The following is a 27,119-nucleotide window of genomic DNA, read 5'->3' on the forward strand; positions in this document are numbered from 1 at the left end:
TTCAGGTGACTCAAGGATTGGGGGGTATTAAAAATTCTAATGAAATGTGGAGATATGGGGTTCGCTGTGCAGAAGCTCAGACCATTCTTTTGGTGATTCATGGAAATCCAGAGATAGTCAAAACATATGAAATCTCTGAGTTGACCAGATCTGATGGGCATAGAAGGGGATGCCCTTCAGTCTCCACCCAGCCCCAAATTCTTAATATATAATGGTCTGGATCTATTATAGCCGTGATGGCGAACCTATGGTATGTGTGCCAGAGGTGGCATGAAGAGCCCTCTCTGTGGGCACACGTGCTGTCGCCAGCTGCCCTTGTGGTTTCCATTGTGCATCTTTGTGGGCACTGGAGTGCTGGAAAATGGCCTGAAAAAATGGCCAAAAAACCCAGGCCATTTTCAGGCCTGTTTTTGGACAGTTTTCCAGGCCATTTTTTTGGCCATTTTGTGGCATTTTTCAGGCCATTTTCCAGCCATTTTCAGCCTGAAAAATGGCCCCAAATGGCTAAAAAATGGCCTGGAAATGGCCAAAAAACCCAACATGCACTGGTAACAGTGCTCCAACATGCATGGAGACCAGCTGGCCAGTGCGCATGTGCATGCCTGAAACCCAAAGACCAGCTGGCCAGTGCATGTATGCGAACCGGCCAGCAGGTCTTTGGGTTTCCAGTGCTCTGGGATGTGCACCCACACAGATGCATGCGCATGCATTCACATTCTGGTTTGGCCACTCGGTGCTGAAAAGATTCACCATCACTGTATTATAATCAGACTCTGCAAGTCTTCCGGTTCTAATGTTAACAGACAAGGGATTTTCCCATGGGACCACAGAAGGAGACGAAACTCCAACCTTGCTAAGAATCTTAATTCATAACCTTTCCTATATAACTGGGCAGAAAAACAACGTATCAGTTTCACCCCTCCGCGGTATCACAGCAAAAGAACAGTGGGGAACTTATAGATTGGTGTACTAATTGCTGCAAATTAATTAATGTTTAATTATGGAGCTGAGTAGAGAGAGCAAGTATTGCCAAGTCGATGAATAAGATCTGGGAAGTTTTATCTATTTGGAGACATTTGGCAAAATATCAAAGGATGAGTATAAATGTAAAATAGAACAATGAACTATTGCATTAGCTGGAATTTGTTCCTTCCAACTGATTATTTTAATTAGAATGTATCCTTTGTTTACCCTCTTTATATATTTTACTCAGTCATTCAGTTTGTATCTACTACATTGAAGCATTTTGAACCAACAGCAATACAATAAAATATCCATGCTAAATGTAGAATAGCATAGCATAGCATAGCATAGCATAGCATAGCATAGAATAGCATAGAATAGAATAGAATTCTTTATTTGCCAAGTGTGATTGGACACATAAGGAATTTGTCTTTGGTACAGATGCTCTCTATTAAGTTTACATAAAAGAAAAGATATATTCATCACGAATCATAAGGTGCAACCATTTAATGATAGTCATGGGGTACAAATAAGCAATCAAATCATGCTAGGAAACAATCAATATAAATCATAAAGATACAAGCAACAAAGTTACAGTCATACAGTCATAAGTGGGAGGAGATGGGTGATAGGAACGATGAGAAGATTAATAGTAATAGTAAAGCAGACTTAGTAAATAGTTTGACAGTTTTGAGGGAATTATTTGTTTAGCAGAGTGATGGTGTTCAGGAATAAATAATAAATCAATAAAATCAATAATAATGAAGCCATCAATCATTCATAGGTGCCATCACAATTACCATAAGTCCTCTAAAAAGCTTCCCATTTTTAGCAACTTTCAGAAACATAATCACTAATAGAATTTTTTACATACCACAGTTTATCACATCACTGTAAAATATCCATAATCGTTTCAAATTGTCTTGAGATAAGTCAAACATTAAAAAAGGGAGATAAAGATCCCTAAACTTTTAAAGAACATTAAATTGAGAATTGTAAAAGACCTTTTCATTAAACTAGGACAGGTAGAACATGCTAATGGTTTCACCCACTCCTAATTCAAAACACAGGGAAATATTTCTTATCTGCTTCAACTGGTTTCCAACATAATTTTTTACATCACCTATCAGTTTCTCATTACTTAGAGAAAGAACCAAATTGTTCATTCTGATGACATCTCTGACTTTTAGTAATGAACTGGAAGCTGGCAAAGCATGGGCAATCTCGGTCTCCTGAACATGTCTACAGATGGCCTAATTACGCATGCTTCTTAGTAATTCACTTGTTCCTGGGTAAGAGGTGAAATGATCTGTTTCAGAGACTACCTATCTCTGAAACCAATCAGATACAATTCATGCATACCCGATGAGTATGGCAGTCTTAAATAGAAATACCAGGACCTCATCTTCTCATTTTTTGGTTCCTTTCACAGGAAGAATTTGCTGGTGTCATAACATAATTGCCATAACTATTTGCACAGATTATCATCCACAGTATATCTCAGAATGGTTATAAAATGATTGTATCCAAGAAGCCCAGTGTTGGAGACACACATTTTGTTTTAAAATATTAATAAGTCTCTTGGTGAAATAACAGTATGCTTAAAAAAAAGTCTCTTTATTAATAAATATTTTCATTCTGTTGACAGAATCCAATCATCTAAAGGAGATTTACTGAAAGATTTTTAAATCTATTGATTAGAACAGTGGGATACGATAGCTCAGCGGCTTAGACCTGAGCTTGTCAATCAGAAAGGTCGGTGGTTCAAATCCCTAGTGCCACATAATGGAGCTCATTACTTTTCCCAGCTTCTGCCAACCTAGCAATTCGAAAGCATGTAAAATGCAAGTAGAAAAATAGGAACCACCATTGGTGGGAAGGTAACCGTGTTCCATGTGCCTTTGGCGTTTAGTCATGCCAGCCACATGACCACGGAGACGTCTTCAGAAAGTGCTGGCTCTTCGGCTTTGAAACGGAGATAAGCACCGCCCCCTAGAGTCAGGAACAACTAGCACATATGTGCAAGGGGAACTTTTACCTTTATCTTTTTAGGCAATATGATGCTTTCCAGATGTTTTGAATCTTTTAGCATTGGAATGCAGCTGATGATGAGTGGAAGTCAAAACATCAGGAAGGCACCAGAATACTTAACCTTAGGAGATAGTAACTCCAGTTTTGGGTTAAAGTTAGGGAGTTTGCTACTTATCAATAAAGAAAAATAGACTCTATTGGTGTTAGAAAATAATGCAATTGGGGATCTGTAGACTTGGAGACAATTAAAAAAAACCTACTCTGGAGCCAGAAAACATGAGTGAAAATATCCTTTCTAGTGGGTTGGAAGCTAACTGTTGATAATGACATTTCTCTCCTGAATTGGTTGGTGGACCAACTTCTTGCTGGGCAAACGGGAAGTATGAATCAGCCTTTAGTCAAAGCTGGATATGTAATGTTATTTGATGGGCATTGTCAGAAAATAGGGGATGGGGATACCCCAGTGTTTGTTGAAGGTATATCCAGATGCCAAGCAAAATAAGAAAAAAAAGTAAGCTAAGGTAAGATGAAGTTAAATGAAATTGTATTCTGGGTGATAAGGAACATCCTTAGAGGATGAGTGTCAGTTTCTCATTTGGTGCATGAATGCTTTATGATTGCTCACATCTACCATGACAAGCATGTTGGACATGGCTAAGCCGCTTAGTGGCAGCTATTTTATGAGAGAAACCATAGCATATTTTCAACATTACAAAAAGTCTCCTTGGCCCAACAGATTTGCCAACCTGAGCTACAGAGGATCATTCACCACTCTTTAGCATATGCTAATCTTCTCCCAAGTACATTACCCTACGGATATCTGACACTAAACTTCCAGAATTCCCTTCTTCCACATGACCTCTGCTGAGAATTCTGGGAAATGACTGAATACCTGCCTAACTAGCTGGAAAAAGAGATACTACACAGACATAATATTTGTAGTCTAAAGTAATTGAAATTAAACTTCCAATGGGCCTTTAAAACTTGGGTATTCTCCAAGGGTTACATGGGGAAATGGAGTCCCAGTTAGAAGGCTGTGTGTTTCTAAAGGTGCAACTTTTATTTCTTATGAATGTGCATTAATTTCTTTTCTCGTTGTTGCAAATTTGCTACAGAGAGTCAGAGGACCTTAAAAAGGTGATAAATAAGTTTAATAAATATGTTTTACATCCTGCTCTATTATACTATTACTGACATAAAATTCATGTAAGTATCAGATTAATGTGGTTAGCTTTGTGTTCTGACTTAGGCTTCCTTAAAAAGCATGAAGCAGAGTCTTGGTCCTGGCAAAACCTCTTTTATTTACACGACTATGAATTCCTTTCATTCACAGTCAGCAAAGCTTGGCAAGCAATCTTTCAGAGGAATATTTATCAACACAAACTTTATCTCGCTTGGAGAGCTGCCAGGCAACTAGTTTCCAAATGCAGGGCAAGGCAACCTTTTGGCACAGAGTCTGTTATAGTCACAAAACAGAACTTTCCACTCTTGAAACGACCGAAGGAATGAATTGTTTCCTGCAAAAGCCCGTTCCCCATTCGCTCCTCTTTTGTTTCCTATGGGAGGAGCCAATCACCTCCGAGATGTGGCTTTACTCCCAAGTTGACCCTGCTTTAATTGTTCTTGCTTCTGGCAGCTCTGTGCATGTGCACACTGGGAAGAGACTCCACCCAAGAGGCTTCCTCTGCCTCACTGCTGTCTAGCTCCCTCTCTACCTCCAACACAGAGCCCTCGTCTGAGCTTTTCTCAGTCCCCCAGAACTGGCCCATGTGCCTCCTCACTTTCTGACTCTGCTGCCAACTCCGCTGGCCACTGGTGGGTCACAACACTTTGGTTTGGGAAGCTCAAAGATGTTAGTAGAGATTAAACAGTGATTTAAACCGATATTTTGCCCGTCTCTAGGAAGGAAATGTGGGGGGAAAAGTCTGCATGCAACTTTTCACTCTGACAATAGGAGCAAAAACAAATATAATATACTCGGCTTCATACATCTCCTTGAAAATCACCATTTGTGATGATTCAAGATCCTTCGTGTAAAAATAAATACATAGATGAAAGTAAAACCATACACTGGAAACGTTCATTTGTAGCCATAAGATAGAATTGATTTCTTTGTTCCCTCCATTCACATTCTGTGCCCATTATATCTTATGCTTATTGCCTAAAATAATGCAACATGGGCTACAAAAACAGAACAGCAGTTAATTATGTACTATATTCTTTCTCAGTGTTTCCAAGGTTGAAACACAGATAGGGATCCCGCTGGCAACCACTAAAATAATTCATAACATATATGCAAGAAATGGAATTATAATGAAAGGTTATCGCAGGGAATTTTTCAGATGGGTTCTATTTGTTTAATCAGGCATTTCCTTAATATATTCAAAAATGCATGTCACAACTCATACTCAATTTTTTTACTTCTTTTTTTAAAAAACCATAGTTTAAGGATATAATCAGTTGGATCAGAGATTCCATTTAAGATGCCAGTACTGGACACACTTTATACTCTTAATCAAGATGGTGTCATGGTCTGAGATATAATTGTGGATACAATCTGAATAGAAAATGAGTCCAACGTTATCTCGCCTGGGGTTATTTCAAGAAGCAATCTTACAGAAGGCTGGAGGCTAAAAGATATGAAGAATGTTTGCAGAATCTGTCTAGTCTAGTGAAAAGAAGGACTAGGGGGTGATAGCATTGCTCCAATATTTGAGGGACTGCCACAAATAGAAGAGGTTCCACAAATCTACAGTGCCGTTTAGAACCGGTTCCAGCTCCCTCCCCCCGCCCATCCGCACATAATCAAGATGAAGAGCGAGAGGAGGAATTCTGGGAGCTGAAGTCCACAAGTCTTAAAGCTGTCAAGTTTGAACATCCCCGGGGTTTTTTTCTAAAGGGTTAGGGGTGCAAGGGTCTTGTAACTTGACAGCTTTAAGACTTGCGTGCTTCATTGCCAGAGTTCCTGAGCCAACATGACTGGAGGAAGATTTCTGGGAGTTGAAATCCACAAGTCTTAAAGCTGTCAAGTTTGAACATCCCTGGGTTTTTTTCCCCCAAAGGGTTAGGGGTGCAAGGGTCTTGTAACTTGACCGCTTTAAGCGTGCATTAACTGCCAGAGTTTCTGAGCCAACATTTTGGTTGCTAAGAAAGAGCGTTGTTAAGTGAGTTTCACCACATTTTACAAGTTGGCCACGCCCATCCAGTCACATGACTGCCAAGCCACTCCCACTCAGTCACATGGCCGGCAAGCCACTCCCACCAGTCACATGGCCGGCAAGCCACTCCCACAAAGCAGGCCACACCTACAGAAGAGGTTCTAAAATTTTTGAAACCCACCACTGGGGTCAACCTATTTTCAAAACCACAGGAAACCAACACAAGAAACAATGGATGGAAACTAATCAAGGAGAGAAGCAACCTAGAACTAAGGAGAACTTTTCCTGACAGTGAAAACAAGTAACCAATAGAACCACTTGCCTCCAGAAGTTGTGGATGCTCCCTCACTGGAGGCTTTTAAGAAAAAAAAGTGGACAGCCACTTTTCTGGAATGGTATAAAGCAGTGATGGTGAACCTTTTCAGCACTGAGTGCCCAAACTGGAACATGTATGTATGCGTGTGTATGTGTCTGTGCTGGAGTGCTGGAAACCCGAAGACCATTTGGCTGGCGCACATGTCTGTTTTCAGACCGTTTTTGGCCTGAAAATAGGCGTGCGCGCTGGCCAGTTGGTTTTTGGCTGTTTTCAGGCCATTTTCAGGCCGTTTTGCAGGCCAAAAATGACCCAGAAAATGACTGCTTGAAAACAGCTTGAAAAACTGGCTATTGGCCGTTTTTTCAGCCCATTTTCTGGCACTCTGGCGCCCACAAAAACCAACATGCACGCTGGAAACCAGAAGAGCAGCTGGCAATGGTGTGCATGTCCACAGAGAGGGCTCTGTGTGCCACCTCTGGCACAGAAGGCATAGGTTCGCCATCACGGCTTTAAAGTCTTCTGCTTGAGCAGGGGGTTGGACTCCAAGGTCCCTTTCAATTCTCTTATTCTGCTAGAATTCCACCTGCCAGATAAATCCTGTAGGACACTAAATAATCTCTTTAGAACCAGTCTAATAACGTCCACATTCACTGATCAAGACTTCCCAAAAAACAATTTAGCACACGGTATTGACCATGTTTTCAGCAGTGACAGGTATATGAGAAACGCTCCTCTTTATTTGATGTACAGGCCTCAGGAAATATATCAGTAGACTTTTATATATGGAATATCTATGTTTTCCTCTCAGTAGGGATGTGGAAAATTCACTATTTCAGGAACGGAACGTCTGGTACACCTCTTCAAGAAGATTTGCTTTCAGAAAACTGGATCCAAAGATCCAGTTCATAAGCAGATCAGCCCGAGCTGAGTCTACTTTATTATTCAGCTCTGTTATTCTATTCTATTCTATTCTATTCTATTCTATTCTATTCTATTCTACCGTGTTTCCCTGAAAATAAGACAGGGTCTTATTTTCTTTTGACCCCCAGAATAGGCACTTGACCTTCGTTTCAGGGAGGTCTTATTATTTTTGAGGTGCAGGTGGTGGCAAAAAACAGATTCTGAAAGGGAATTAATCCATTAATTAATTCCTGAAAGGGAATTAATCCCCTGTAAGAAAAAAATAATAATTTGAAAAAAGGTAGCTGTTTACATTGCTTAATACAGAATATAAAGCTGAAATATGACTTACATATCAGACATTTATATATACATTTATTTTTGTGCCCTGAAAGTTTTGCCCAAAATTCTGCCGTTCTTATGAAAACAAGGGCTCTCTGTAACTATTGGGGTTTGTTCTACTGTACATTATTTGTTATAAATGCCCCTAAAATTATTTTCAAGAGAACTCAGTAGTTGTGAAAGTTCAGTTCTTATTTCCAAGGCTCAGGAGGGCTGTATTTATCTGAAATCTAGCCACAAATACACATGTATATTCTGTGCAAAAACAATAAAGACGCATAACTCTCTCAATACTGTCTGAGTTCATTAAAATTTATTGTGAATATGCCAAGTGTTACGTCTTATGAATATTGATCACCTTCTTGTTCAGTGTGGGTCTATTGTTGCTACAAACATTTTGTTCTTTATGCTTGTTTATTTTTATTTTCCCAGAAAAAAATATATGTGTAACAATGTCTGTGTGCCTATATATCTATTATATTTTTCCTCCAGGACTTCAAGGCAATATAAGTAGATATCACTAAGTACTAATTAGGCTACCTGCCAATCTCTGAATCAAATGTGTTCAATAAATTCCATGACTGATTGAGGATTCAAACCTGAATCTCACCCCAGACCAAGACAATAACTACTATATTACTCTTATTTTCATGAAAAGCATAAAAGTTCTGTGGGCAACTATATACAGTTGCTTTCTGCTATTAATCTCTCCTGATGGCTAATATAGCTAGATTCAATTTCCTGTAAAATCAAAACACGAAACTAGGGCTGTATCAGACTGTCCAAAGATTGGAAGCCAACGTGTGCTGAGTTAATTTTTATTCCATAAAATATCCAATTAGATTAAAACAATGAGCAGCAAACAGATTACAGCCGCCGCAGTTAAACTGATGGCAACAAAAACACTTCCTGGGGGAAACAGAGTGTAATTTATCACAATCTGCGTGTGACTTTTAATGTGGCTCAGTCTTGTTTTAAAAGGTTTGCGGGGCAATATAATATGATAGATTCAATGCTCACTACTCAACCAGTATTATGGACAGGGCTGGCCTATCCAGGGTAACTAACTATGCAATGAGGAGCATTTTATAACTACTCTACCTTTAGCTAACATATAACACATCATTTATGGGTAGCGGTTTATAATGAAATCTTCCTTCTTTTCCCTTTTCAGGGCAGAAATGAATATTAACTTCATGTGCAAGTAGGTGGATTCCTAACTTTGTAGATTGGCTCTAATTCCTATTGTTGATTTATTTATTTTTCTTGTTCATCTAGAACAACTTAGAGATATTGAAAGTATATTATAAGCGATTCATCAATCAACTTTCTGATTTTAGCAGTGACTGATTGTTCTTATAATCTAACAAGAGTTCTTTTAGATGGGGAGACGTACAAATCTTTTTAAATAAATAAATAAATAAATAAATAAATAAATAAATAAATAAATAAATAAATAAATAAATAAATAAATAAATAAATAAATGTGTGTGTGTATGTTCCAGCATAACTCTGGAACACCTCCATCAATTTCAACCAAACTTGGTACATAGATGACTTACTCTCTGGAAACAAATACTGTGGCAGGTAAGACACCCCTAACACCCCTCAGGGTGTGTGTTCTGTTACGATACAGCCTATTGTGCCTTAAAATGACTTCTACTGTACTGCCGTAAAATGGTTTCTACTGTACAATGCAGTGGAGTTGCCATGGCACTTCATGAGGGGGCTCTCTCTGGTAGGGGGCAAAATCCAACATAAGAAATTATGTTTGGTCTGGACATTCCCCCCCCCCCCCATATAAATAAATACCCAGGCAACAATAAGTAATAAAATAAAATAACGAAACTAAACTAAACTAAAATAAAATAAAATACAGCCACCAATGTATAAATTGTAACACAATCAGCAACTACTATACAGGGAAAAAATGCTGAAGGAATGACTGATATTTAAGTGGTGTTTGCACATACTGACTGAACATCACTATTCTGCTTGCACAAAATACATTGACTATAAACTAACCAAATAAAGTCATCAAGATACAGATAAAAATTAAGATTAGCACTAACTAGTGTTAATCTAACACATTGACTATAAACTAACCAAATAAAGTCATCAAGATACAGACAAAAATTAAGATTAGCACTAACTAGTGTTAATCTAACACATGTGAATGTACCTGCTCCAGGATTCACTAACCTGTTTAAGTTTGTTGGGCAAACATAAAATCCCCCCCCCATTGTTCTGCTTGTCTTTCATAGACTGGTTATAATAAATGAAAGGGGAAAACAGCTAACAGTGATAGATGCTTATAAGAAAATTCTAGCAGAAAAAAAACCCATGTCTAATAAAATCAACCCTTATTATAACTCTCAGAAAGCACCATAGGATAGATCAACAAAGCATAGCACCAAACATGGGTTTTGAATTTAAGATCAGCAATTAACCAGACCTAGGATTGTTTTCCCAGTTTTTATCTCCAATTATGCATTGGTCGATCGCTTGCTTTTAACAACAACACTATGTATCTTTTTAGATATGTCACTCATTGACTCTAACATAACACATAATCTAACAGGGCTTTGAAAGCACTGGAGATAACACAAGGCTAAGAAATAGACAAAGAAAAGGAGAAATGCAGGAAAAGGGGGAAAGGAGACTCTGAAAATCAATATTATAAACGGATTGTGTGTGTGTGTGTGTGTGTGTGTGTGTGTTGTATTTGTGTTGATAATAAATAAAGGGAGACTAGTATAGATCCATTTCAAGCTATTTAGCTCTCATCAGCTAGCCATACCCTTACTGGGATTTGAACCTGGGCTGTATTACATATTAGGCAGGAGTCTTAGCCACTAAGCCACAGGCTCTCGTCCTTATCAGCTGAGCCAGGGAAATAGGTATGCATTTGTGTTACAACCCCTGGTATGCCCAAATATGAGAGGAAGCTCACTACTCCCTCTTTCTGTCCTTCAGCTCATTACAGAAAACCATCCAGGCAGAAAACCATAGTTTTTTATATATGTGTGTGTACACACACATACACACACAGAGAGTATATTCCCTTATGGATTTGTAGGGCTCACATTTTTGAACTTCTCATTAATTCGAGCCGTGACCCTAAAAGCTGTGTGACATTACTCAGTCCCAAGGCTGTTATATATGAACCTGACATATCAATATTTAGTCTCTGTATGTCAGTCACGGAAAGTGCCTGTTTGAAGTAGGCATCTCAATAGGATGACTTGTTGGAATAGGGTGACCCGACTTCAAATCAATACTCATCCACCCTTCTCCTTTACACAGGTCAAATTTAAATTTAAGCAGCTGCAGGGATCAGTAGACCCATGGTCATCCCGAGATTGTTACCAACACAATATAAAACAAGTCCCTGTGTTTATAATAAGCATTTTAAGGGGAGGCTAAGTACAAAAAGGTCAAAAGACAGAGTGTTTGAAGAACAATGAGATTAGATGTGTGATGCGTGCCAGGCAGAGAATTCTTACTTCCTCCCAGCAGAAAAACAAAAACAATGTTTTAAAGCTTCTTACAAGGAAGAAAAAGTTTCTATTAGACTTTTACAGGTGTGACTTTCTTCTGCTTATCAACTAGACAAATATTTCACCCAGTTGATTTGCTCTTAAACTAGGAGGAAAGAAAGAAAGGCAATGAGAAGACAAAAGAGATCAACATTCCTGGGTTGCTGTTATACTGAATTAAGCAACCATTCCCCCCCCTTTTTTTTTTCTGTCCCTCCAAATAGTCATATTCCAATAGTCGTATCAACCTGTTTGGTTGTGAGCTCTAATTGCTTTGCCTTGAACATGACTAAAAGTCTCACAATAAAAGGGTATCAAACCATGATGTGATCAGTGGATTGGCTTGTTTTTGTTCTGAAACTTCTGTGTTCAGTAACCGGACACTTATTTGGGCTGAGAGGGAGACTAGAATTACACAACTAGCCTCTATGCTCAAAGGGCGTGTGGGTTTTTGTTAGCTCTGTTAGTTGGTGGGATTCAAACATTTTTTACTACCGGTTCTGTGGGCGTGGCTTTGTGGGCGTGGCAAGGGAAGGTTACTGCAAAATCACAATTCCCTCTGAACCCGACTAACCTGCTTTCCAGTTCCGTTCTCCTGTTCAGGGCAACAAAAGAAGATCAGCTGGGAGGCAGCAGGGGCAGGGCCAGCCTGTTTGCTGGTTCTCCAAACTACTCAAAATTTCCGCTAACGGTTCTCCAGAACCGGTCAGAACTGGCTGAATACCACCTCTGCTTTGAGGTAGTCCAGAAAGATGCTCATCCAGGACTAGCATCACTAGGTTTATTATAAGGTTACATTAAACAGAATCTTGTGCAACCTGATGGTCCCCTCTGTCTTTTTAGTCTCTAGAAAACTAGGGAGGGTCCCTTCTGAAATGCTCGCCATATTTTTTTCTCCTACCTGCGGTCTGAAGTGTCTCTTATCAGACCATTGAGACATGGTAGCTCACTGGTTAAAATGCAGTACTACAGGCAAATTCTGCTGATTGCCAGCAGTTTGGCACTGAGTCTCACCTGATCAAAAGTTGACTCAGCCTTTCAGTCTTCCAAGGTTGGTAAAATGAGGACCCAGATTGTTGGGGACAATAGGCTGACTCTGCAAACCACTTAGAAAGGGCTGTAAAGCCCTGTGAAGCAGTATATACGTCTAAGTGCTATTGCTATTGCCCTTTCTGTGGATCTTCCTCCTGCTCCCCAAGGCCATTCCACACACCATCACAGTCTCTTCACCCCTAGTCTAACACCTACAGCACTCCACTATTCTACTTTTCTATTTTATGCATTAGCAAGCTTTATAAATCACACATTATGGTTATTTATCAAGTAAATATGATGGCTGGCTACTGTCAGAATATTCATGAACTGGAAAGTGCCATAGCAACAGGTCAGCCATTAGAGACTGGCTGGAATAGGACATGGTAACATGGTCAGCCAATGTATAGGCATGAAAACTAGGTCAGCCAACGGGAATATTTAGTGACTGAGAGTCATGTCAGATGGCTTGGAGCCATCTAGTCTACTCTCTGAATTGAAACGGAAAACCAATCTCTCTACCACGTTGGAAGAATCTGCTATTGGCATTGTACATTTATTCATGTGTTATTATGTATATAAAGAAGTTAATGAACCCTGCTGAATCAGTTATCAGTGTGTGCTTTCTGGATCTGATTTTTGCAATAAACTCTCACAGCTACACCTTAAAGAACATGCCGCGCATTGCATATCACAGTGATTAGATCCACACAATGTGTCAAGATAAAACCATACAAGGTCTTCGTTCCTTCCAATGATATGTGTATCCAATTATTGTCTTGGCCCGATATTTGATTATTATGAAGTGGATGCACCAGAAATGTCACTTACTTTGTGCAAACTTTGGAGCATTGTCATTGACATCAGTCAGTGTAATAGTCACTGTGGTGGTTCCAGAGAGTCCACCCATGTGTCCACCCATATCCTTTGCTTGGATGACCACGGTATATTCCTCTTTGGCTTCCCGGTCCATGTTTGAAAGAGCAGTTTTGATGATGGCTGGGGGAAAAAAAAGAAAGAATAAAGAGAATATTGTCACGAAAAAAAAAAAAAGGAAAGTGTGAACATCATGGCATCTGACCAAAGCTAGATTTAATATTGGGGGTCATTCTCTTGAAACCATCTTCATACAAAGGTAATATTTAAAATGCAGTAACACAAGAAGAACCCATCTGGATGTGGCCATTGGCTTATTTAGTCAAACATGTTTAATATATATGAAATTTGGGGATCTAGTTTGGGAATTGCCCACCGCATTAACTACCAGTTGATTTGGATTATCTGATTGCCTAGGTCAGCAACCTGCGGCTCTGGAGCCACATGTGGCTCTTTCATCCCTCTGCTGCGGCTCCCTGTTGCTGGTCGGCTCCACAATTGACAGGGCTTTCGGTTAGTACAGGCAGAGGAAAAATAGTGCCATGCTAGGAGGAGACTCTATGGTGGGGGAACTGGACTTCCGGTCGGCTCCAGAATTGAATGGGGGGCTTCTGGTTAGGACCTTTGTGGCTCTTTAAGTGTTTACGGTTCCCGACCCCTGATCTAGGTAGATATCATCTTCACTGCTTCATGGATGTCTCTCCAGAAACTTCAATGGCAAAGGTGACTATCCTGCCCAGCACTGAGCCATTCTGTGGCTCGGGATGTATGAGAGCTATGTTTCTCTTGCACCTGATAAACCAGCTCAACTCAGAAGGAGTGCAATTGCTTCCAGTCCACTCTACTCCCTGGAAAATGGAGTTCAAGGCATGCTAGTAAGGATTCCACAAGTAGAAACCAGCATTAAAAATAACAGCCACTAATAGTCTGACCCTACCCAAATATTTTCCATTTCAGTTCTGAAACCTTCTAAATTCACAATTAATTCTGTAGTTTGACTTTACTTCTCTTCACATTTGGTTCCCCTGCGCAGCAGGAAGAGCTACTTTGCTTCAGGCAGCCCCAGGCAGGAAGGGAGAGGAAAGGAAGGGGGGAAAATTAAAAGAGAACAAATGCCTTCAGAATGTATTTATTTACACCTATAGATGAGCATGGGTAAACAGTTCCCTAAAAACAGGGAGCACATGCATACAAAACTACCTTGCATTTGATCTTTAAAGATCAACTGTTAGTCTTCAAACATGCTTCAGTTTTAGATTCCATCTAATTTAATTCAATCAGATAATTGCCTCTGGCAGTCCTTGTCCCTCTTCACCTAAGGAAAGGTATTTTGGATATCAAGGAACTATGAATATTGTTGCTGTCCTTATTACCAAGCCAATGTTTATATTAGTGATTTCCATTCGGCCAGAAGAGCATTGAAATCACAACAACACACTACCAAAGCATGGCCTACTTAGTTCTGGATAGATGCCATACAATGCAGGGTGGCCAATATTATTTACTTTCAGTCTGGCCAGGAAATATTTTAATAGAAAAAAAATAGGTCTCTTAAAGCATCTAAGAGTAGCATAAATCATGGGAATTTGGGTGACTTAAATCTCTAGATTCTGATTCTTAGCCTAAAAACAAAATGCCTCATATAGAGATCCACAAATCCACAATGGAAACATTGGTTTCCTCCATTCCAAAACTCACTGGGATGAAGAATGGGAGCTGCATTCAGTCAATGTCCTGTGTGAGGAGTCTCTGTCGCAACCAAGTGTTCTGACTGAGGCTTCCCAAGAGCATGAAGCAAACTCCTTCTCCTGACAAAAAACCCTTTTATTAATTTATTATGAATCCTGCTCATTCACATCCAGCAAAGTCTTTCAAGGGAGGATTTACGGTCACAGACCTTATCTGGCTTGGAGAGCTGACAGGCCGATATCTTCAAAACTTGGTAAGGAGTCTCGGAGAGTCACAAACCAATTAAACGAACTAATTGTCTCCTGCAAACTCCACTCCCCTTTTGCTCCTCTTTTATTTCCTCTGGAAGGGGCCATTCATTGTTCATCTGTGGCCTTACTCCAAAGTCAACCCCTGTTCTTTAGCTGTTCCCTTCATCTGGCAACTCTGTGCATGCACACACTGGGAACAGGCTTCAGCTGTTCATCTGCCTCACTGATGTCTGACTCTGACAACAGCTGATAACTGGCATATGTCTCCAACACAGAGCCCTCATCAGAGCCTTCCCCAGACTCCAGGACTGGTCAATGTTCCTCCCCAACCTCCTCACTGTCCAAATCTGCTGCCAACTATGCAGGCTGCCAGTGGACCACAACAGAAACATTGGTTTTCTCCATTCCAAAGCTCATTGGGATGAAGAATGGGAGCTGCATTCAGTCAATGTTCTGTGTGAGAGGTCTCTATCTAGCCACCAAGTCTCTAGCCATCAAGTTACTGTTTTTACTTGTACATCCCATGGCCCATTCTGTTTTCCCCTGAAGTTCAGTACTTCTGTACATGCTGAACAACAGCCTTAAACACCTGCAAAATATTGTTACAGATCAGAAAATGACTTGGAAGGCTACATGTGTTTACTGGCTATGAGATCAGGAACAGTCTTTACATGATGGCTTGGAAGACTACCCTTATGCCAACTGGGCAGAGGTGCATGCCACTTGATGAGATCATTTGAATTTCTTTAGAGCACCCAACTTTGGTTTGGGGGTTTTAAAAGTTAGAGAGGAAAAACCAGCCTCCTTCCATCAGGTTGGCCCACAATCGCCTCACTTAAAATAAATAAATAAATAATAAATAGAAAATATAGACATTAGAAAAGAAACCACAGAAGTCAATTGCAGCAAGCTGAATTTATTCACACTTGCTCTGCATATTGAACATGCAGTCTATAATAATGGATTAGTAGCCCCCCAGGCAGCAGGGATAAAAATGATAATACTGTCAGCTTTTGTGGCAGAAACTATCTATTTCTGCTGAGTGAAACTTGAATTTCCTCTCCTGCTTATTAAATAAGTGATTGGTGGTGTCCATTCTTAGAACATCTGGCAGCTTAATGGCCGTACATGAAGATATTGTTTATTTATGTATTTATTTACATATTCTTAAAAATGTGCTAATTGCCTTCCTGGAAAGAAGAAAAAAAGCAAATGCATTGACGAGTCAGTTATAAAATGCCAGTGACAAAAGTACGGTCTGCAAAACAAGATATTCACAATGGGAAAGGACAGCTCTACAAGGAATGCAGACTAAATCAACCGGAGAGTGAAACCATTTTTAGAAGTACACACAACAACTTACGTTTCTTTTTCTTTTGCACTGGGATAGCAACCGCACTTAGGCTTATGTATCGCTTCCCAGTGCTTTTACAGCCCTCTCTAAGCAGTTCACAGTGTCAACATATTGCTGACTGAGTCCTCATTTTACCGACCTCGGAAGGATGGAAGGCTGAGTCAACCTTGAGCCTGGTGAGATTCGATCTGCCAAATTGCTGGCAGCCGGTGATCAGCAGAAGTTACCTGCGGTACTGCACTATTGACCACTGTGCCGCCGCAACTCTGATAATATTTATGTTGCAATTGACAGGACTATAAAAAAAAAATACCTGTAGAATATAGAATTTCCCTACCTTTGGGTAACAACCCTTTGAGCATTGACGTGCTTTCATCTCTTTGCTCCCTATATGCAGGAAGTCCTCAACTTACAACCACAATGGAGTCCAACATTTCTGCTGCTAAGTGAGACAGTGGTTAAGTGAGCTTTATCCCATTTGATGAACTTTCTCGTCACAGTTGCTAAGTGTTATCACTGCAGCTGTTAAGTCAATAACACAGTGGTCAACTGAATCTGGCTTCCTCATTGGATTTGTGTGTCAGAAGGTCACAAGAGGTGATCAAATGGCCCCGGAACCCTGCAACCATCATAAATACGAATCAGTTGCCAGTCATCTGAATTTTGAACACGTGATCGTGGTGATGCAGCAACAGTTGTAATTGTGAAAAACGGGTTTAAGTCGCTTTTTTTCCCAGTCCTGTTGTAATTTCAAAACAGTCACAAAATGAACTGTTGGAAATCAAGAACTACCTACAATCTGTTCGTTAACTATGAAAAACAGGAGGATGGTCTAGATAAGCCACAATGTTTTCATTTTTTTGCCTTCTAATGCTATGCAAATGGGGTCAGTGAACAAATGATAATAAGGCAATAAAACTTAGTTTGAAGCGATGGTTTACTTTTGATATACTGATTACAAATGTGCCTTCGAGTAATATGTTAATAGGATACACATGGTTCATTTAGAGTATTTTAGCTTATTCCTAGTTTTTATATGTCCCTTGAGCTTGTAATCACTCCCCAGGCAAAGGAAGAGTCACGGAAACACTACAGAAAGCAAATTACAAATTGACCAAATAACTCATAATTATTGCGCTGATCCATTAAACTGCCTGTGGTTTATTTACCCAATCAAGATAAAAATAAATAATGTTTTAATGCGAGACCTGGACATGAAATGTAGGGTTACATGCTACTCAATTAAGATGTGCTTCATATCAGTTTTATGTTGTAGTTTAGCTGGAGGTCTCTTGTATTACCTCTCTCCATTAAAACAAAAACATCACAAGCGCGAGGAATGCACTTCTATTTTTTTTTTTTTTTTGCTCTAATTTTCTGTAGTAGATCAACTTGCACATAAAACATCCCAATACTGTATGTGTTTTTAATGGGTGTCTTCTCTGTCCACATGGTTGTATAAAGTAGTCCTTGATTTACAACACTCTGTTTGAAGTGACAAAGACCTGACAAAAGTGATTTACAGCCGTTTTTTCACATGTATGACCATTGCGACATCCCCCACCGTCGTGTGAACAAAATTCAGGTGCTTAGCAACTTGCTCATATTTATGACGGTCGCAGGGTCCTGCAGTCATGTGATCCCTTTTGTGACCTTCTGGCAAGAAAAGTCAATCGGGAAGCCAGGTTCCTTTAACAAGCGTACTACTAACTCAACCACCGCAGCGATTCACGTAACAACTGTGGGAAGCAAGGTGGTAAAATGAGGCAACACTCACTTAACAAATGTCTCGCTTAGCAACAGAAACGTTGGGCTCAATTGGGGTCGTACGTCGAAGATTGCGCGTAGTTAACGTATGTATTGCAGAGGGGAATTTAATAAACAATTGTGCATCCTCTGCAGAGAAGCTGAGGAACTGGGAAATAAAATTAGCTCCTTTCAAAACACAGGCCAACCAACCCTCTTTTACCCTCTTTTCATGAAATTCCTCTTTTTAAAACTGTTGTTTCATGAACTTACTTTCGTGAATAGTTTTTAACATCAGGGAAGACATATGAAACATTCTATGCCCTTGAGTATATAACACAACTCCCACCTTGTATTAGGGAATGAGTATTTCTTTGTTACTGGCTTTAAAAAAAAGCCTCCCTTTTACCAATCAACTATTGTCAGCTATGGTTTACACTGCAGATGCTAATAGGTGAATTAATAATTAGGGAACAGCTTCCCAGCTGGCACACAGTTTCCCTTTGTCAAACCTATTTTTCTTTATCATAAAACTGTCATAGAGAAACCATTTCACCATCAAATATCTGTTTAGAAAAGGGCAAAATACAATTGTCAGTACTGTGGCAGATGTAGAAGATGGCCACAGGGAAAGGGAGAGGGGAGAAACCCAGCTTGTTTTTTTAAAAAAAGAATGAGAATTGGAATTTTGGAAAATCAGTTCTGTTTTAAAATGCTTTCAGTTCAGCTGTTATTTGCAAACCACCTCTCTGATAACATCAGAGGCAAATGGAATTATGTGGAAAATTCTGGATTATGCTTCACATCACTTACTGCCAGTTACAAAAAAAAGGGTAATGGAGCAAAAAGAGAAAGAGAAAAAAAGAAACAGAACACTGTACGTTGTTAGCTGACTTTCAAAATAGGGTGGTTTCCCTCCCCCCCCAAAAAAAAATCTAAGAAGAAACAGAAACATTGAGATAGGGCTAACTGGGAGGTTGGCAAAATCAACTAATTAAGGAAAAGAGTAAAGATTCCCCTTGCACATATGTGCTAGTTGTTCCCAGCTCTAGGGGGCGGTGCTCATGTCCTTTTCAAAGCTGAAGAGCCAGTGCTGTCCGAAGACATCTCTATGGTCATGTTGCTGACATGACTAAATGCCAAAGACGCACGGAACACTGTTACCTTCCCACCAAAGGTGGTTCCTATTTTTATTATGCTTGCATTTTTACATGCTTTTGAACTGCTAGGTTGGCAGAAGCTGGGACAAATAACGGGAACTCACTCCATTACATGGCGCTAGGGATTCGAACCACTGAACTGCCGACCTTCCTGATAGACAAGCTCAGGTTTTAGACACTGAGCCACCACATCCCCATCAACTAATTAAAGTTCCCTATCAAAGTGGTGAAGGGTTTGGTCTGCTCCTGAGATGCATATTTCTTCATTTTAGAAACTAGAGTACACCCCACTTCAGGAGTGCCACATCTATGCAACATTTGTTGGTAAAACAGCTTAGCAAATGGCAAATCTCAAACAAGGTGCGTGTAGTTTTCAGAGTAAGTAGAAATACTAACACATTGCAAGGAGAATGAACATTTTCTTTCCACTTCTCCCCCCGCCCCCAATGCAAACCTATAGCATATTTCAAAATCTAAGCAAAAGAAGGCAAACCACAAAACATTTTATCTTTCAAAAACCATGTTACAAAAGTTTGGGAATTCCTTATGATACAAAAAAAAAAAAGGACAGGAAATGATCTCATCATTCAGTTTGAGAGGTCCTAAAGTCAATGTGTGATTGTCACAAATTAATCAGGATTTGCATCATTTTTGAACACATACACACACACACACACAAACACACGGGGGGGGGGGAGAGATGAGGAGGCAGAGAGAGGGGGGAGGGAGGAGGGAGAGGGAGAAGGAGAGAGGAGGGAATGGTACAACTTTTAAAGGGTTGCATTGTATGCAAGAAATTACTCTTCCTCCACAGAAATACACAATACTAGGGATGAAAGTCTTCTTGAGATCAACCTTAGGCGTACAGCGACATTTCCTGTAAGTGAGAACAATTAATCAATGGAGCAACTTGCTTCCCAGAATTGTGGGTGTTCCATCACTGGAGGTTTTCAGAAATAGACAGGACAACCCATTTGTCTGGAATGGTATCAGATTTCCTGCCTTAAGCAGAAGGTTGGACTAGAAGACCTCCAAGATCTCTTCTAGCCCTATCATTCTATGTTCTAAAGACTCATGCAACTAAATATAATAATACTAATAATAACAACAACACAACACGCCAGATATCACGGTTATCGAGGGTTGAAGCGTACTGTTTGTTGATATTGCTGTACCAGGAGATGCCAGAATCGAAGAAAAAGAACTGGGAAAAAAATAATGAAATATTGCGACCTGGCCATTAAAGCTACACGGCTATGGATTAAACATGTAATACCCACTGTCATCAGGTACCATGTCCAAGAATTGTATAAGATACATCAACAAACTGCAGCTTCCTGCAATAACACCAGCAGAACTGCAAAAAACTGCGCTACTCGGAACATCTTATATTTTAAGAAGGTACTTGGTTGATATCTAAGACTCTGGCAGCAACCTGTATCAACCATTAGCACCAGTCAATGGTATTCATGATGTATTTTTGAATGTTCAGTTGGCTGAGTTTCATGTTTAATGAATAAAGTATATAATAATAATAATAATAATAATAATAATAATAATAATAATAATAATAATAATAATAATAATAATAATAATATGATGATGATGATGATGATGATGATGATGAAAATATTAATAGAATTGTTCTTTTCCATAGTTGAAAATAAAAATAAATAAAGCAGGGTGTCAGACTTCTGACTTTTGCTTTTCATTCCTAAATCCTTTTCTTAGGGTTAAAAAAAAGAGTGACAAGTGCTCCTACCTCCAACCTGTGTGCCATTACAATTCCTACTCGGTGTTATATGAATAAAAGCAAAAAAAATAAAAAATAAAAGAGGCAGAGGAGGAGGAGGAGGAGGAAGAGGAGGAGGGAGGACGAAGAAGAATAAGAGGAGGAAGAAGAAGAAGAATCTTTTTTTTTCTGGTATACTTCTTCATCATCCACTAAGTAAAACAATGAGCAAATCGTCTATCAGAATCAGCCTTTTATTATTCCCGACATCCACTTCTCAAGACAACACATCTCTCTTAATAAGTGGAGACACAAAGAAAATGACAATGAACAGTAGAAGAGACCCTTCTAAGATGCATACCCAGGTTGGCAAAAACAGCAGAGATTTTTAATGGATCTGCAAAGATGGAATAACAGCTTTAAGAGTCTATCAAATGTTGCTCTCTTAAAACTTCGATGCCATCAGCTTGCTTTTATAAACTCCTATCATAGTGATTTCTGCCCCTCTCCAATGTGCTAATCGTGACATCACATTTGTTAAAGCTGCAGAAATCTGTAAATGTATTGGAAACCTGGCAGTCCTCATCCCTGAGACTCCGTGTCCATTGCTAGAGCAACTTCCTTGAATTTCCAAGGCTGCAATCTTTGCAAGCCATCGTTTTGCAAGACAAAGGCTGGCAAGATCTAACTTTTATCTGAACCATGTGCGGCAGCTGGGACAAAAGCCATACAGGAAGATCAGATACTGGTCTGACATGCACAATGCTCCCTTCAAAAAGTGATCTGCCCATTTAACATGATGAATTGTTTCTTCTTCTTTTTTTAACTTGCTTGGGCATGCTACTAGACTCTAGAAAAAGTGCAGAGTAGAGTAGAGCAACCAGGATGATTAGGGGACTGGAGACTAAAACATATGAAGAACGGTTACAGGAACTAGTCTAGTGAAGAAAAGGACCAGGGGGAGACATGAAAGCAGTGTTCCAATATTTGAGGCGCTGATCGGAGGGTGTCAAGCTATTTTCCAAAGCACCTGAAGGCCAGACAAGGCATGATGGATGGAAACTGACCAAGGAGAGATTCAATCTATAAACAAGGAGGAACTTTCTGACAGTGAGAACAATCAACCAATGGAACAGAAGTTGCCTTCGGAAGTTGTGGGAGCTTCATCACTTGAGACTTTCAAGAAGAGATTGGACTGCCACTGGTGTAGGGTCTCCTGCTTGAGCGGGGGGATTGGACTAGTTGACCAACAAGGCCCCTTACAACTCTGTTAATCTGTTATCTGCTATCTATAACAGACGCACCTTGGAGCAGGGTGCCCAACTCTTGTTTCATATGCTATGTGAAACGCCAAGAATTCCATTTGCACCCTCCAGATTTTTAGCCTTCTTGAATTTTAGTGGGTTTTCCATTGGTTTTTTTTTTAAAAAAAAAAATTAGCCCACTGTGTTTTAACATTTTAACAACCTGGCACCTATAAACTCCAATGTGCTCAGACATATTTCTCATGGTGTGCTCAGTTTAACCTTTAAGATTCACAAAATAATAATGGCAATAACAATAACAATGGGATAAGGGGGCTCTACCCATTAAAAAAGAAAATACAAAGATATTGTAATGGAAGAAGTTTAAAGAGTAATATGATTTATTTTCCAAGACTCAAAAATTCCCAGGGATGGTGGCCATAGCCCTGAAATGAAAGGGCTGCACCTTGGGAAGAAAAAACTATGAAAATCTAGACAAACAATTGAAATGCAAATATATCACACTGATATCAAAGCCGTGTATTGTCAAGACCATGATTTTCCCAGATGTAATGTAAATCTGGACCATCAGAAAGCCTGAACAAAGAAAAAGTCCTGTCTTTGATTTGAGGCACTGGAGAAAAATTGTAGAGAACACTTTGGACCACAAGGAAAACAAATAACCCAAGACTAGTTGAAGCAAAACCAAACTGTTCACTGCAGGCATAAATAATGAAGCTACAGTTTACACATATTAGACATAAAACACAAGGGCAAGTGTCGCTGGAGAGAATTCTGATGCTTGCAGGAAATCAAAAGCTATTGAAAGGAAGTTCAACAGAAGACAAAGTGCATAGAGACAGTCAATGAGGACACAAGAAAGTCACAATCTTTATTACTGAGCTGGGGAAGAGAGGGAGGGAGGGAGGCTTGCAGAGCTCAGGAAAAGCAATTGCCAACTTGCAAAATGAAGACAACATTATGTTCTTTGGGTCATGAAGACTCGGAAAGAGTTGAATGATTAATCAACAATGAAAAAGAGAGCATAATATGGGGATACAATGGATAGCTGGGAACAAACTTTATTAATGTGCTTTATAGTGAAGGAAGAATCCTTTGTGAATCCTATAGTGAAGGAAGAATCCTTTGTCTTCAACTCAAAAAGGTGCTTCATGCTGCAGAGACAACAAGATTCTCTATTTCAAGGCAAGGAGATACAATTCTTCTTGATGAGCTCTTTGTGTCAGCTGGACTGGCAGTTGCCATAGATTCTGCGCAATTGTTTACCTTCCTGCCAAACTACAAATACATGAGAGCAAACAACTAAACGTGTTAGAGCAACCCTGATGTCTTCTTGTTCTCATTATTATATTCATTATATTTCTGGTACTGGATAGGTAACTTTCACAACAGAAATTCTGCCCTGTTGATGTAAGTTTTCCATAAGGTTTAGAACCTCTGATATGCAAAATAATTAATGTGCAAAAGCTAAACCCCAAAATTATCTCTTTATCCTAAAAGAATACCATGCAAATGTCTGAAAAGTTTTCCAGGTTTCTTGTTATAGATAACTGAGAATACCTCTAATGCTGGCTTCCTTATTTCTGTGTGGGCTGCTTTGAAAATATGAGATAGTCTCTCAGATTGTTCTCCTCTTTGTAAACTTTCAGACAATGGTGGAGACCACCCAGCTTCTGAAGCCAAGACTTACATTTTGAATGAAATGTATGCAGCCACTTTTCCTGAAAGAAAACCATCTGCCTTGGATACAGAAACAATGGAGCAAGCAGTATTGTTTAAAACAAACAATCTATAGTGATATTAATTTTTGAAATTTATTGGACTGAAAAGCTAAGGCCTATTTTTTTCCTTCCTTTTAAAATAGTTTCACTACACTGATGCTCTCATCCTTTAGATGAGTGCTTCAACATTTTAAGCTCTTCCTTCGAGCCAAATAAGAAAGCAAGCTGTTTGTCTTAGTGCAACTAAGTGCAGCTGGACTGAATCCAGTTACATACGGGAGAGAATCCTCGTGAGTTAAGTACTCCCTGTTTCACTTTTAGTTAGGCACAAATGACTTTTTTTCGGCTTTAAGAAACAATTTCTCACTTCTATTATTAAGGCAACAATATGATGGTCTCCATCGGAGGTGTCAAAGTCGTCATGGTGGCATCACGTGACGTATTGCGACTTTTTTGCTCTTCGCTAAACCAGGTGTGGGAGTGGCCAGCGTGTGACGCATCTGGCCTGAGGGCCGCACGTTTGACAGCCGTAGTCTAGGCAGGGGGTTGGACTAGAAGACCTCCAAGGTCCCTTCCAACTCTACCATTGTATTATTGTATTAAATGGCCTAGAGATTAAGGTACCAGGCTAGAAACCAGAAGATCCTGAGTTCTAGTTCCACCTTAGCTACAAAAGTTGTCTGGGTGACCTTGGGCCAGTCACTCACTCTTAGCCCAACTGACCTCATAGGGTTGGTTCTGGGAGGAAAATCGGCACCTTGAGTTATTTGTGAGAAATCATAAGGGGGGGGATAGAAATAAATGAATAAAAATCTATCTAGCTTTTCTTCTTTCACCATGTTTCTTTCCTCGTTTTTTTTTTCTCTGTCAACTTTTTTCTCCATTGTAAAGAAATAGAAAACCCCAGGATACATAGTGAGCTAAGTCTCGGTCTACTCCTAATGACCCAAAAATCTGTAAAGCTGCTCAGACATCATGTTTAGCAGCATCAGGAGCATTGAAATTCCTCCAATTCAGTCTAATTCAAAAGGTGGATGGCTGTTTAAATGCTCACAAAATGCTAGTAGAAAAATAGGGACCATCTTTGGTGGGAAGGTGCATCTTCAGCATTTAGACATGCCAGCCGCATGACCATGGAGACATCTTCCGACAGCGCTGGGTCTTTGGCTTTGAAACAGGATGAGCACTGCCTCCTAGAGTCAGGAACAACTGGCACATATGTGTGAGGGGAACCTTTAACTTTACCTTATAGCCTTCCTTATGCACACCCAGTTTTTTGTTTTCCTAATTATTTTGTTGTCGAGGCTCTAATTAAAAAGAAGCTATCTATTTTGCGGGGACATGAAACCCCTTCACCTCGTCCTGATTTAAACAAATCAAATCTTTAAATAGGACCCAAGTGGTTGCTTTATTTAATTCTAGGACAGTACCTTTGACACTTCCTTGTACACAGCTACAAACTGTCTCCTCATACACCCTCATTAACACTTCTCAAATATTTGAGCAGCGATTTGGTAACTATCATAATTATCTCCTGCGCAACTGTTATCCAACTAACATCACACATCAGATTCCATCATCTCTTTCTCTCTCCCTCCCTCCCTCTCGCTCATTTTAACACTCAATTATTTTCCCCCAGTGAAAGAACTCCAACACCGTTACAATATTTCACCAAAACAGAGTGATAAAATTACACACTGCAGTAGGAGAAAGGAAGGTGGGGAGAGAATCTGAAATGTGTCCAAGACTTTTGAAGCAAACAGCAGGAGAGGCTGTAGATGAGCTAGAAGAAAAGGTCAATAAATCGTAGATGGAGCCAAATTTTAAATTAGGTAGCCAATAGCTGGTATCTGAATGAAGATCTGGTTCCTTGAAAACCAAAAATCGAACATTTCCTCATAAGGAAATATAACTGTATGAGAATGCTTTCATTTTCTTATTTTGATAATTTTAGCCTCCTTGTAAGCCCAAATCAAGTGCAGTGATTTGAAATGAGGGACATGGACTTTAGAAGAAGAGAGAAGTATACATTTAATTAATTAATTAATACACACACACACACACACACACACACATATATATATATGGTAAAGGTTACCATCGCACATATGTGGTAGTCGTTCCTGACTCTAGGGGGTGGTGCTCATCTCCATTTCAAAGGAGAAGAGCCAGCTCTGTCCGAAGACGTCTCCATGGTGATGTGGCCTGCATGACTAAATACCGAAGGTGCACATAACACTGTTATCTTTCCACCAAAGGTGGTTTCTATTTTTTTTCTACTTGCATTTTTACATGCTTTCGAACTGCTAGGTTCTCAGAAGCTGGGACAAGTAACGGGAGCTCACTCCATTACGCGGTGATAGGAATCGGAACCGCTGAACTGCTGACCTTTCTGATTGACAAGCTCAATGTCTTAGCCACTGAGCCACCGCGTCCCTGATATATATAAATAAATAGATAGATAGATAGATAGATAGATAGATGGATGGATGGATGGATGGATGGATGGATGGATGGATGGATGGATGGATGGATGGATGGATGGACGGACAGACAGACAGACAGACACATAGAGAGATAGAGAGATAGAGAGATAGAGATAAGAGATATGGAATTTGGAATTACATATGGAATTATCTTTGTCAGATCTCATATTCTGAACACAATCCATCTATACATAAAACCAGTAAGCATTAAAAAATTCAGCTCTTTTTTACCAGTTCCAACTGTGTTAGAAGTCTCTCATCAGGTACAGTTTGTTTGAATCCCTTGTTTGGGCCCTGCTGAATTAAGCAAAGTCCATAGGACACACGTTTCTGAGAAAAGCTATGCATTACTCTATTTCTCTGCCCTTTTCACTCTGGGTCACATTTACTGATAAAAATGCACCTCAAATACAGAATATGTTTTTCCCCTTTGCTTGTTCATATGTTCTCTTTGCTGGTTCGATAAATAAAATTTACATGCAGTTGATTATCACAGAATCAAAGAGAAGTTAGGGGCATCCATGTTCTAATTACAGCTGAACACTGTTATCTTCTGCA

General features: G+C 39.6%; 1 protein-coding gene across 4 annotated transcripts in view; it reads right to left on the minus strand.

The window, feature by feature from the left end:
* CDH8 (cadherin 8) overlaps positions 1–27,119 on the minus strand; it is a 214,493-nt gene that overhangs the window by 71,414 nt on the left and 115,960 nt on the right. For all 4 annotated transcript variants that reach the window (XM_081963431.1, XM_081963430.1, XM_081963428.1 and 1 more), the window contains one exon: positions 13,113–13,280. In XM_081963431.1, coding sequence (XP_081819557.1) covers positions 13,113–13,280 — 168 coding nt within the window. The remainder of the gene's footprint in view (positions 1–13,112; positions 13,281–27,119) is intronic.

The sequence above is a fragment of the Natrix helvetica genome (assembly GCF_964273705.1).
Source record: "Natrix helvetica genome assembly, chromosome: 10".
Taxonomy (NCBI): Eukaryota; Metazoa; Chordata; class Lepidosauria; order Squamata; family Natricidae; genus Natrix; species Natrix helvetica.